The 14162-nt window shown below is 39.7% G+C and overlaps 1 protein-coding gene across 3 annotated transcripts in view; it reads left to right on the top strand.

Moving 5' to 3' along the window:
* The window catches only part of SCML2 (Scm polycomb group protein like 2), a 102964-nt gene that overhangs the window by 70354 nt on the left and 18448 nt on the right, over positions 1-14162 (top strand). For 2 of the 3 annotated variants that reach the window (XM_042974924.1, XM_042974926.1), the window contains exons 8-9: positions 1457-1537; positions 10492-10700. In XM_042974924.1, the coding sequence (XP_042830858.1) occupies positions 1457-1537; positions 10492-10700 (290 nt within the window). The remainder of the gene's footprint in view (positions 1-1456; positions 1538-10491; positions 10701-14162) is intronic. The other variant, XM_042974925.1, reaches the window with a different exon arrangement.

The raw sequence follows: 14162 nt of genomic DNA, 5'->3' as shown, positions 1-14162 counted from the left end.
CTAACAAAAGATAAGATGCTGTAATACCTGTGCTGCTAGAGATAAATGCAGTCTGTGAAGTTTATTAGCATGAAGTCCTATGGTTTGCCTCGGAGCTTTGTGCTGGAATTTTGCAGTGCTCGTGATTGAGCTCGTCATTGACATGAGAGGGAAGGCCTTTCCTGGATCAGCTTCTGCAAGGCAGTAAGAGTCAGAATATTTGGGGACCTGAAACATGATTATGACTGAATCTATAAGGATAGTTGGAGAATAGAGGAGATGAGGCTGTGAAGATATGTAGAGGGCCTTGGACACCAGGCCAAAGACTTTAGATTTTAGCATATGGGTAATGTGGCATCACTGAAGATTTTCTTTTTAATGTTTGTTTATTTTTGAGAGAGAGAGAGAGACAGAGAGACAGACAGAGCATGAGCGGGGGAGGGCCAGAGAGAGAGGGAGACCCAGAATCTGAAGCAGGCTCCAGGCTCTGAGCTGTCATCACAAAGCCCTATGCAGGGCTCGAACCCATGGAACTGTGAGATTATGACTGGAACTGAAGTCAGAGGCCTAACTGACTGAGCCACCCAGGTGCCCCAGCATCACTGAAGATTTTTAAGAGGAAAAGTGACATATAGTTTGTATTTTAGAAAGATCATGATTATGTGCTATCAAATATGGATTGTAAAGGTTAGCCAGGAATGCTAGTAAAGAGGCTAGTGCTATAGCTTATGTGAGAAGTCATTTCATGGGCATAAAGAAGAACACAACTAGGAAGTACTTCAGGTAGGCTTGGTTTCACATGTCGATGGTGGAAGAGTACAAAGATGTCTTCAAGATTTCTGATTACTGATAATTGAGTGTAAAAGGTAATGTCATTCAAGATAAGCGTGATGAATTTGGTTTTGGACATGTTGAGTGAGAGATGCCTATATATAAGATTATTGAATTGGCTATTGAAAACACAGCTGTGGAACTTGAGAGAGGCTTATGATGGGTAGGGGGTGGCTTACGAATGCGTAAGTGGCAGAAGAACATGAGAGCAAGCAATTTGGCAATCATTATATGTAGGCAGTAGCTGAAATCAAGGGAGTGAACTAAAAGCACTCAAAACTGAGGTGGGGATAGGGGGAAGGTGACTAATCCTGGGGAACACCACAGGAAACATGACAGAGGTATAAGAAGGACCAGGAGGGAGTGGCTGTGTGAAATCCAATAACAAATTTAAAAAAGAAGACATCATCAAAAGTGTTGAGTGCTATTAGGAGGTTGTGGGTTACCTTAGCATTCAAAGCTTCCCTAAAAAGAGGTGTCTAAAAGTGTAATTGCAGAGGGTTGAAAAATAAGAAAATGGCAGTGGTAGTGAACATGGGCTAGTCTTTTAAGAAGTTTGGTCATGAAAGGAAGGAGGGAAGGGATCAGAATGTCGGTAAATAGGAGATCCTTATTTGGATGAAACTTTTTTTCTTGCATTTGTTAGGCATTGACAACAAGGTTTCCCTGATATCCCATCCATTGATAGAAGAGGGCCAGGAGCACCCTCAGGGCCTGGAAAGAGAAGGTGAGAATCAAGGCAGGGCTGCTGCTGATGGTAATGCTGCTGCTGCTATTAACAGTTAACATTTATTGAAATATGTACCATGTGCCACATGCTGAATTTAAATAATTGTCCCAAGACCTCATAATTATTATGTGGTAAATCTGGATTTGAACCTAATTAATCTAGAACCAGTGTCTCTCCCTAGATAATGAGAAGCAGGGAAGGGAATAGGCTATTATGACCAGTTGGTACAGGAGTCTCATGCCCAGCTGATCTCTACTCTGCTTCTTCTGAGAAAATTCATAGTCCTCACCTGGCTTCTGGCTTCCAAATATCTGCTGTGGTATTAGGAACATGCTTCCTTGTTTTCCTTTCCATTAGTAACTACCCCCTGTGGTTTTAAGAGTTTTTCTTAGCTTGGGGTGCCTGTGTGGTTCATTCAGTTTAGGCTTCTGACTCTTGGGTTCAACTCAGGTCATGATCTCATGGTTCATGAGTTCAAGCCCTGCATCAGGCTTTGCGATGGCAGTGCTGAGCCTGCTTTGGATTCTCTCTTTCCCTCTTTTTCAGCCTCTCCCCCACTTGTGCTCTTTCTCAAAATATAAATAAATAAATTTAATATTTTTTTAAGTTTATTTTTGAGAGAGAGAGAGCAAGTGCACGAGTACGAGCAGGGGAGAGGGAGAGAGAATCCCAAGCAGGCTCCGTGCTGTCAGCACACAGCCCAATGGGGGCTCGGTCCCACAAACCATGAGATCATGACCTGAGCCGTGGCCAAGAGTCAGAGGCCCAACCCACTGAGCCACCCAGGTGCCCCTAAATAAATAAATTTTAAAGAAATTTAAAAAAGAGTTTTTCTTAGCTAATTTGAAGGTTTCTTTTTTTTTTTAAGTTTATTTATTTATTTTGAGAGAGAGAGAGAGTACACACAGGAGGGGCAGAGAGAGGACGAGAGAGAATCCCAAGCAGGCCACTATCAGTGCAGAGCCTGATGTGGGGCTTGAACTCAGGAACTGCGAGATCATAACCCGAGCCAAAACTAAGAGTCAATTGCTTAACTGACTGAGCCACCCAGACACCCCTTATTTGAGGCTTTCTAAAATGATTTTTTTATTGCTGAAGATAAGGAAATATACATTTAAAAGACTCTCAGGGCACCCAGGTGGCTCAGTCAGTTAAGCGTCCATCTTTGGCTCAGGTTATGATCTCACAGTTGGTGAGTTCAAACCCCTGCACTGGGCTCTCTGCTGTCAGCGCAGAGCCTGCTTCAGATCCTCTATCCCCTTCTCTCTGCCCCTCCCCATGTTGTGCACATGTTCTCTCTCAAAAAAATAAAACGTTAAAAAAATAAGTAAAAATAATAAAAGACACTTAGCATGCTAATGGAAAGGGAAAGTTACTCTTATATGACAAGAACAGTCCTTGGGTATTCAAAAGGCTAATTTCAGAGGAAAAATAGACTCTGGCTGTTATCAAATGTTTAGTTTCTCAAGCAGGGTTTCGCTTCTGGAATGGCATGGGTGGCTTCCTCTGGTACAGGTTGGGAGAAGAGAGAGGAGAAATGGGGCAGAATCTGAAACACCAGTCATGGGAGCTGGTGCTTTGGTATGGGATGGCAGCAGGAGTGAATGAAGGAAGATCAGGGGGTTTCCCTCTTTGCTCTTACTGCCGCCCACGACCAGTTTGTGGCAATGTGAGCTCGCTCTATGAGTCAGGGAGCAAAATTCCAGATAGAGGCATTGGGTGCCTCAAGTGAGCTTTTGTGACTATCGGGCCTCAAGGTTGGATAGTGATAGTGTAAGTGTAGCCATCTCTATTGCTATGTCCATGTTTTTCAAAGTTGAGGCTTATATTGTTTCTTTGGGTTTATAGTTAGCAGTATGAAGGATTTTTTTTAATGTTTATTTTTGAGAGAGAGAGAGAGAGAGAGAGAGAGAGACAGAGCATGAGTGGGGGAGGGGCAGAGAGAGAGGGAGACACAGAATCCAAAGCAGGCTCCAGGCTCTGAGCTGTCAGCACAGAGCCTGATGTGGGGCCCGAACCCACAGGCTGTGAGACCATGACCTGAGCCGGAGTCGGACACTTAACTGACTGAGCCACCCAGGTACCCCATAAATTTTTCTTTTTAATGTTTTATTTATTTTTGAGAGAGCACGTGAGTGGAGGAGGGACAGAGAGGGTAGGGGGGGACAGATCTGAAGCGGACTCTGTGCTGACAGCAGCGAGCTCGATGAAGGGCTTGAACTCATGGAAGATCCTGACGTGAGCCGAAGTTGGACGCTCAACTAACTGAGCCCCCTGGGCACCCCTTGAAAGATTTTAGTATAAATGATAGTTTAGTTGTACATGCAGTTTTAAGAATAAGGAAGATGACTTGGAAAGAATTGCTAAATCTGAAAAAGGTTCCAAAGTCAAATGTTTCCAATGACAGATTTTTTCTTTTTGACTTAGTTTTGGTTTTTCCAGACCATATCTTGCTTTTCTGTTTTTGGCTGTTCAGAATTTGGCTTTGTTTATTACTTGCCTCAAATTCAAGGTATCTGTTTTTACAGTAATTTCTGCTCTTCTTGTCATATGGCTGTGTAATACACTATTCAGTTTATTTGAGGAGAAGGAAATCATGTATCATTGATCTACTTAAGGAGATACGAATTTTATGGATACACAACTACACTCACAGGATACACAAACTGTATGACTGGGGCCATATCTATTTCTTCTGAATCTCCAAAATTGCCTAGACTGGTAAAAAGTATACACTAAGTATTGAGTAAATAAATGGTGGATGGAAAATCTGGAGAACACTAAGCAACCATACCTCTTAAGTCTTTTTAGATCAAAAGCAAGATACATATTAATTTATATCTCTAATCCATTTTAGTTTCTGTTCAAGTCAGCCATGTGTAAGCTAAACCAGCACATGTGGAACAGTAGCTGGAAATAGGGGGTTGCTGTTCATTTCTAAGTGTATTTCTTCTTCTGTGGTAATTATGTGTGCAGCTGTCTTCACAATTCAGAGAAGGCAAGCACTATCTTTCAATAATAAAGTGTCTTCATGGGTCAGCAGAAATGTATATTTAATGAGTACTATTTGGAAATAAATATTAAACAAGGTTAAATTCCCAGGCATGAAAAGTTTTACCAATGTGTTTTTGTCTGTACTTACTTGTTAATGTTTTCTCTTTGTAAGTATGCCTCCACACCTGGTTTTTTTTAAAAACCTAAGACTCCTTCTTAGAGAGCACCTCCTGACTCTCTAGTAAAATAGCACGTAGGAATTCACAAAGTTGTCTTTTGCCCCCCACCATTCCCTTTTTTTTAACACTTGTGCACTTTGACTCAGGGTAGTGAATTTAATAGCCTTTTTTTGTTTGAGGGCAGAAAGCAAGGTAGCATATTAGAAAAAGCATGCACTTAGGAGACCAAACTCTCTTAGCCAAATGGGTGATCTTGGCTAAGTTACCTCACCTCGAAGAGCCGAAGTTTCCTCATGTATAAAGTGGGGAAATGGTACCGACCTCAGGAATTTTGGGTGGATTAAATGGGATAATGCATATTGAAGTGCCTCACCTGTAATGGGTAGCCAGTAAATATTGGCATCTCTCTTCTTTCTTCTGCTCCCCTTGTTCCAGGCTTCCAGGCCTCCTCTTGACTTTATTTACTTCCTCTGATGGTTTCCCAAAATTTACTATTTTTTTCTGCATTTCCACAATTCACTAACTTCTCATCTCCTGGACATTTTTCTTACCTGAAGTTCTCTGTTATATCTGAAGATAAGCTGAAGAACCAGTACATTTGGTTAGGTATTCATATAAAAATTTTATTAAAGATGGTTAGTATACCTTTCTATATTGCACGTACTTTTTTCAAAAAGGTTTTTGTTCACTTTGTGGCTACTATGAACACACGGTTTTAGGACTATATATAGTTTGTGTGTGTGTGTGTGTGCTGTATATAGTTTTAACCTTATTACTTAAATTTATTTTCGGCGTGCCTGGGTGGCTCAGTCGGTTAAGTGTGTGACTTTGGCTCAGGTCATGATCTCATGGTTCGTGGGTTCAAGCCCCGCGTCAGGCTCTCTGCTTACAGCTCAGGGCCTGGAGCCTACTTCGGATTCTGTGTCTCCGTCTCTCTCTGCCCCTCTCCAGCTCATGCTCGGTCTGTCTCAAAAATAAATAAACATTAAAAACAAATTTAAAAAAAACATTTATTTTCTATTGGTAATGATTTAATTAATGCTTTAAATAGAGTTTCAGCATGGTTTATATGTAATATCATTGCTCTTTGGAGGAGGGATAATAAATACATGTAATAAATAATGTATATAGTTTAATTTTGATGTCTAATATATTGAATGATTGATCATTCTTTCCACTTTAGTTAAGTTAGTTTAAAAACTATTTTGTTCTAGGTACTGGGGATATGGCAATAAACAAAACTGAGTATTTGCCTTAGAAAAGTTTGCTTTCTAAAGTGAACATTTATTTTCATACATAAAATTTTTTATAATACTTTTTTCTTATTTTGCTCATACATGTGTATATACCATGAATTAAGGAGCTCTTATTGTAATAGAATATTACATTTTAGGGGAATATTTGAAGCTGTAGCATAAGTATTTGTGTTCCAAGATTTGTTAATTTAAAATTTAAAATTAAAAAAAAAGTTTTTTTAATGTTTATTTTTGAGAGAGACAGAGTGTGAGCAGGGGAGGTGCAGAGAGAGGCAGACACAGAATCTGAAGCAGGCTCCAGGCTCCAAGCTGTCATCACAGAGCCCGACGCAGGGTTTAAACCCACGGACCGTGAGATCATGACCTGAGCTGAAGTCCGACGCTCAGGCCTAGGAACTGCCTAGGCGCCCCAAATTTAAAATTTTTAAATGCCAAAATTCTTAGATCAAATAATGATTTCATTACATTTGCCATGTTCCACCAAGTTACTGTTTTATTTGTTACAACTTAATGACGTGTATAGGATGTACTGGTTTTGGAGGTATAACATTGGCTTGCAGGTTGAAAATAGTTTTCATTCATTCAGGGTGCTTGGGTGGCACAGTCGGTTGAGCATCCAACTCTTGATTTCAGGTCCGGTCATGATCCCAGGGTTGTGGGATTGAGTCTCACATTGGTCTCCGCACTGAGCATGGAGCCTGCTTAAGATTCTCTCTCTCTTCCTCTGTCCCTCTCCACCACTTGCATGCTCACATGCTCTCTCTCTCTCTCTCTCTCTCTCTCTCTTCAAAAAAATAGTTTTCAGTCATTCAGTAAATGTTTTTTAGGACCTTCTATTCTCCTAGGTTCTGTCTTAAACCAATCTGGCACAAGAATTTAAACTCAGGTCCAGAGCCCAATCTGTTTCCTTTTCTTCATGCCATGTATTTGGAGGTAGAGACCAGAATTGTGGAGATGAATAGATTGGTCAAGACAGTGAGGATTTATTTGGATTTAGTAACTAGGAGAGTGTCATTACTGACCTTGGAAAGAATTTCTTTAAAATATGTTTGGGAGAAGAAAAGCTTATTACAAGGGTTTGAGGAAACAACAGAATAATAAGGAAATTGAAGTATCAAGTAAAGGTGATTCTTCTTGGTATTTTGGTAGTGAAATAGGAGGACATTCATGCAAGGGCTTGAAAGTATGCCAGAAACTAGGAGTGCTATCTTCAAAATAAGGGACTCGTGAGGGTTGTAAGAGAGAAAGGAGTTGGGGATCAGGGATTAAATACTATGAAGAGAAAGGAGATCATTGAAACCATAATGTCCCAGAGGAACCAAAGAAGATAGTTATTGGTACATAGGTAGAAGGGATTGATTAGACTTAGAAGAGTAGAGAGAAAACTTTTCATGTGGTGCAAGAGGAAGAGATGAGAATGAATGAAAAAAAAAAGTGTTTTAAGTTGGAGAAGTGGGATAGTTATGGTCACTCCCAAAAAATACCCTTCAATCTTCTCATCAAGTAGAAGGTAGGATCATTTGCTGAATGGAATAGGGTTAGAGGGAGACAGAAGCTTTAATAGGGAAAAACATTCTGAGTTGCAGCAGTGACACCACAGTTGAGGTTAGTGTGGATTTTCTAGCAATCAATAATATTTTAATGTTCCAAAGCAAGAGTTGGCAAACTACAACCCGAGGGCCAGGCACATCCAGCCCATGTAGCCTGAGAGCTAAGAATAGTTTTTGAATTCAGAAAATATTTAATAAAACCAAGCAAACAACTAAAGAAACAAAGAAGAATGTGTGACAGAAACTGTATGTGGCCTTCAAAGCCTAAAATATTCACTATCTGGCCGTATATAGAAAAAGATTGCTGACCCTTGTTCTGTAGCTGAAGACCAGAGAAAGCAAATGATAGTGTGACTCAGAGGTGGGAGCCAACATTTGGACATGATCAAAGATCAAGGGGTGATAAAGTCAGGAATACTAGTTAGAGGGGTATTGGTGGAGGTGGACAGGAGTTGATAAGGAGAAAAGCCAGAAGAAAGATAATAGATTGGATGAAAATGGAGAGGGCTTGTGGCTAGATCTCATATGAGAATGGAAAGCATGGCCAGTTGGTATGAAGCAAAGACGACAGGTGAGAAAGGTGGAGGTAAAGAAAGGAGCACAGTGGTTATCTTGGAGGTAGAAGAGTTCCAGAAATAACTAAGTATAACCATTTTAGGGAGGAGCTGAACTCTCCACTGACAAGGTCGTGATGATGAAGCATCAAAATTATGATTTTTTTTTTCAATTTTTTTTTCAACGTTTATTTATTTTTGAGACAGAGAGAGACAGAGCATGAATGGGGGAGGGTCAGAGAGAGGGAGACACAGAATCCGAAACAGGCTCCAGGCTCTGAGCCGTAAGCACAGAGCCCGATGCGGGGCTTGAACTCACGGACCGTGAGATCATGACCTGAGCCGAAGTCGGCCACTTAACCGACTGAGCCACCCAGGCGCCCCAAAATTATGATTTTTTTTAATGTTTATTTATTTTGAGAGAAAGCATGTGTTGTGCACGTGTGCACACATGAATGGGGGGGCAGGGAGAGTTGGGGGACAGAGGATCTGAAGCGGGTTCTGCACTGGCAGCAGAGAGCCTGGTGTGAGGCTCAAACTCATGACCTGCAAGATTACGGGGCTCAAACTCATGAACCGGGAGATCATGACCTGAGCTGAAGTTGGATGCTCAACTGATTGAGCCACCAGGTACCCTAGAATTATGATGTTTAAATTCCTAAAGATGATGACAGGGAGACTGTGTAAGAAGAAATAATGTGAATTAGGTCACTGGAGTTATTGACGAAAGTGGAAGTGAGCATGGAGTATGAGGTAGATGATGGTAAAGAGGTAAGAAGACTAGTGTAAGCAGGTGAATTACTGTAGATAAGGGGAGAAAGTGATGGTGGCAGCTAGATGGTCTTCCCTTTGCCTTGGCAGCTGAGAGAAGGCTGTTCCCTCCTCTTGGCTTGGCAAGTAATAGAAGGTAGATAAAAAGACTGCAGGGAGGGGGCGCCTGGGTGGCTCAGTTGGTTAGGCGTCCGACTTCGGCTCAGGTCATGATCTCACGGTCCGTGAGTTTGAGCCCCACGTCAGGCTCTGTGCTGATAGCTCAGAGCCTGGAGTCTGCTTCAGATTCTGTGTCTCCCGCTCTCTCTCACCCTCCCCCATTCATGCTGTCTCTCTGTCTCAAAAATAAATAAACATTAAAAAAAAAAAAGACTACAGGGAAGATATGTTCTCTGTCGAAGGCCAGATTTATACATAGTCTTGGACTATGGGAGGAGCAAAGCAGTGGAGTAGTTTCAAGTTGTAAAATGAAGACCTCAAAATAAAAGTAGTTGAGTTTTGCATACATGTATAAATGTTTTACTTACACAGCTCTTCCTATAAAGTTTTTTTGACATTAGTACTTCTTACTATGTAAAATTCATGTTTTTTTTTTGTATAATAAAATTATTGAGGGATTAATACTAAAAACTTCTCTTTTTACTTAACTGTGAACATAGACAAAAGTAACCTGGAAGGTAACCTTTATTTGAAATGCTAAAACTGCCTAGACAGGGCTACCAAGTAATTAGTAGATACAAATCACTTGGGTTTGGTAGTGGTCCTTCCATGACAATATTAATGTAGAAGCTATATTGTAGTATATGAAGCTTTATTACTAGACATACATGTAGGAACATAATGTGCTTTAGCCATTAAAAATCAAGTGCAGGGGATCCTTCTGGCCTCTGAAAGATGAACTAGGAGTTGATAGTTGTTTTGCTATGTTTTTCTATATTGATAGGTCAACTGATTCCCTGTATATGGTATGGTTAGATATTTTGGTGTGGTATTTTCTTTCTTTCTTTTTTTATTTAAAAATTTTTAACGTTTATTTCTCAAAAATATTTCTCTCAAATATGTCTCAAAAATTATGTCTCTCAAAGACAGAGATAGAGCAGGAGCAGGGGAGGGGCAGAGAGAGAGGGAGACACAGAATCTGAAGCAGGCTTCAAGCTCTGAGTTGTCAGCACAGAGCCTGATGCGGGACTCAAACTCAGGAACTGTGAGATCATGACCTGAGCCGAAGTCACACGCTTAACCGACTGAGCCACCCAGGTGCCCCGGTATGGTATTTTCTGAAGGGAAAACTCTTTTCTGTGCTAGGAACTAAAAATAGGAGAGGTAGACAAAAAGCAAATTGCTAGATATTTTCACTGTGCTAAGTTTGAAGTTACTGGTTCCTCTTATAAAAGCCTATTTCTTTTCTTCTTCTTCTTCTTCTTCTTTTTTTTTTTTTGGAGAATTCTGACCACTTGCTGATAATCTGAAATCTTAAATACCTAAAACTTCATTTTAAATGGTACTTTTATTTTAAGTGGTTTTTAATGAATAACCTTTGGAATATTTTTAAAGATTGAGTTAAATTTCTTAAGTCTGAAGAAGACAATACCTTAATTGTGTCATTTGCTTTAATTTTATTTTTGTGCTGTGCTTTTCCCCCCTCAGTGCCCGTTACAAAGAGTATAGCAAAAACACAGTCTTCTCTTCCCAAAGCGGCCCCACATTCAATGCCGTCTCCACAGAAAACTGCTATAATATTACCAACGCAGCAGATCAGGAAATCAAGTCGGATTAAACCACCTCTACATACTTCAGCCCCCAAGAAGGGAAATACTGCTAAAAATACCACACCAAGGAAAAAAGCCCCAAAAAAGGTTAGTTGTATCTCCTGATTTGTTGTACTCTGGTTATTTATTATAACATACAGTTTAGGATTTACTAACAGTATGATGAGGCCTTTTAGGAATATACTGTGCAAAGAGTATACATAAGGCTTTTTAAAGCCCACATAGCCATCAAGATTGGTATTTGTTTTTTAGTGTTTATTTATTTTGAGAGAGATACTAGTGTGTGTGCGCATGTGGGAAGGGCAGAGAGAAAGGGAGGGAGAATCCCAAGCAGGCTCCACAGTGTCAGCACAGAGCCCACATGTGGGGCCCGGATCCCATGAGCCATGAGACCATGAACTGAGCCAAAGTCAAGAGTCGGCTGCTCAACCAGCTGAGCCACCCAGGTGCCCCTGGTATTTCTTTTCTTGGGTAAACTTAAAACTTTGAATAATGTGTGACTTTTTCAGAACCACATTGAAAATACTGTGTGGGTATATTTACGTTCAGGCCTGTTTATTTAAAACTCAGTATACTTTAAATTGTTTTTTAAACATTTATTCATTTTTGAGAGACAGAGACAGAATGTGAGCAGGGGAGGAGCAGAGAGAGAAGGAGACACACAATCTGAAGTAGGCTCCAGGCTCTGAGCTGTCAGCACAGAGCCTGTTGCCGGGCTTGAGCTTACTGACTGCGAGATCATGACTTGAGCTGAAGTTGGACGCTTAACCAACTGAGCCATCCAGGTGCCCCAAAACTCAGTATACTTTAAAAGTGAAGTGAATTTTACTATACATAAATTATACCTCAATAAAGCAGATGGAAGGTGGAATCAGAATGATAAATTCAATGATGCTAGAGTCACATACCACCTAAGTGATTCCTGCAAAGAAAACAACTTTAAAACCTGGAAATAATAGGAAAAAAAACTAGCTACTTGAAGGTACTGGACAGTGAATGGAAGCAGACACACTGTGGTTCAGGAGAGTACACACAGGAGATAGGAGTGTTACACAAAACTCTATATATCCAGCAAAAATATTCTTCAGGAGTGAAGGTGAACTAAAGATATTTTTAGATAAAAACATCCTTAGAGAATTCATCACTGGCAGACAAGCACTATAAGAAATGCTGAAGGAAATTTATCTCTGAGTGAATGCAAATGACTTTGTGTTTTGCTTTTTTCCTCTTAATTTCTCTCTGTCTCTTTCTTTTAATGTTTTATGTTACTTTTGAGAGAAAGAGAGAGAGAGAGATACAGAGTGCGAACAGGAGAGGGGCAGAAGGAGAGGGAGACACAGAATCTGAAGCAGGCTCTAGGTGCTGAGCTGTCAGCACAGAGCCCAATGCGGGGCTCAAACTCATGAATGGTGAGATCATGACCTGAGCCAAAGTTGGATGCTTAACCATCTGAGCCACCCAGGCGCCCCCCTCTTAATTTCTTTATAATAATGTGACTAAAGCAATAATCATAATATGGTCTTACGGGGTAATGTAATACATATAGCATGATAGAATACATCATTATGTAACATCAATACATAACATGAGGTAATACATGTAATACTTAGTATAAAGGCTTTGAGTAGAGAATACAGATTTATATCATTGCAAGGTTTCAACATTTTATGTTAAGTAGTACAATGTTAACTATGTATATTATACATTATAATCCCCAGGGCATATTGTAAAAATACAAATGCAGAGAAGTATAGCTAAAAAGCCAATAGGAGAACTAAAATGAAATTCTAAGGAATATTCAAGTAACTAAAAAAAAAAAAAAAAGAGGGATAGAGGAATAAAACACAAAGGAGACAAATAGAAAAGAAATAATAAAGGGTATACTAAGACCCAAACATATTAATAATTATTTTAAAAGTTAGTGGACTCGGGGCACCTGGGTGGCTCACTTGGCTAAGCATCCTATTCTTGATTTGGCTCAGGTCATGATCTCTGTTTCCTGAGTTTGCTACACTGTCAGTGCAGAGTCTGCTGGAGGCTCTCTGTGCCCCTGCCCCAACACATGTGCACTTGCTCTTTCTCTCTCTCTCTCTCTCTCTCTCTCAAATAAACTTAAAAAAAAGGTGGAGTAAACTTTCCATTTAAAAGACAGATTATAAAAATGGATTTTAAAAAGACCCAAATGTATCTGGTCTACAAGTGATACACTTTTAATATAAAAACATAGAATCTTCCTAGATGGATTAGAACTAAAATAGCAGTTATTACTTAAACATTTCTGAGTTTAGCCATCTGAATATATATATATAAATATATATATATATATATATATGTATGTGTATATATATATATGTATGTATGTATATATATGTATATAACATTTGTTTTGTTTTATCTAATGTTTGTTTGCAGTATGGAGCAAAATGACAATACCATTTTGATTTTAAAATTCTTAAATTGGGGTGTCTGGGTAGCTCAAGTCAGTTGAGTGTCTGACTCTTAATTTCCACTCAGGTCATGATCTCATGGTTTGTGAGTTCGAGACTTGCATCAAGCTCTTGCTTACAGTGTGGAGCCTGCTTGGGATTCTCTCTCCCTCTCTCTCTGCCTGCCTCTCTCTCTCTCTCTCTCTCTCAAAATAAATAAAAACTTTGGGGCGCCTGGGTGGCTCAGTCGGTTAAGCGGCCGACTTCAGCTCAGGTCATGATCTTGTGGTCCATGAGTTCAAGTCCCGCATCAGGCTCTGTGCTAACAGCTCAGAGCCTGGAGCCTGTTTCAGATTCTGTGTCTCCCTCTCTCTGACCCTCCCCCATTCATGCTCTGTCTCTCTCTGTCTCAAAAATAAATAAACGTTAAAAAAAAAAAAAAATTAAAAAAAAAAATAAAAACTTTAAAATAAAATGCTTAAAATAATACTGGTATTTTTATTTCAAAAAGCATTCAGAATTTTTAAATAAAAATTAAAAGTCAATAAATGTGAATATATTTCAAATATAAAATCATCAACATTGAAAAAAATCAAATAAGCAGGTTATTCTAATGTAAATCATTAGCAGATTAAATTTTTAAAATTCAAAATAAATTGCATAGGGGCGCCTGGGTGGCTCAGTCGGTTAAGCATCTGACTTCGGCTCAGGTCATTGATCTCATAGTTTGTGAGTTCGAGCCCCTCATCTGGCTCTGTGCTGACAGCTCGGAGCCTGGAGCCTGCTTCCGATTCTGTGTCTCCCTCTCTCTCTGCCCCTCCCCCACTCACACTCTGTCTCTCTCTCTCTCAAAAATAAATAAACATTAAAAAAAATTTTTTTTTAATTGCATAAAATTAAGGAAAGTTACGATATTTAAAGGGAAATCATTTTTTTTTAATTAAGTAGGTTCCACACCCAACACAGGGCACAAACTCAGGACCCCAAGATCGAGAGTCACGTGACTGTCAGCCAGGCACCCCGGAAATAATATTTTATTTTAAATGCTTTTTAAAAATTAAAATTATCAAGGGTGTCATTGATGCATATTTTTAATGTGTATTTTCCAGCTGCTGAAAAAAGT

Source organism: Panthera tigris, chromosome X (assembly GCF_018350195.1).
Source record: "Panthera tigris isolate Pti1 chromosome X, P.tigris_Pti1_mat1.1, whole genome shotgun sequence".
NCBI lineage: Eukaryota > Metazoa > Chordata > Mammalia > Carnivora > Felidae > Panthera > Panthera tigris.
Note: the sequence above shows the minus strand (reverse complement) of the source record. Positions and strands in the feature narration are given on the sequence as shown.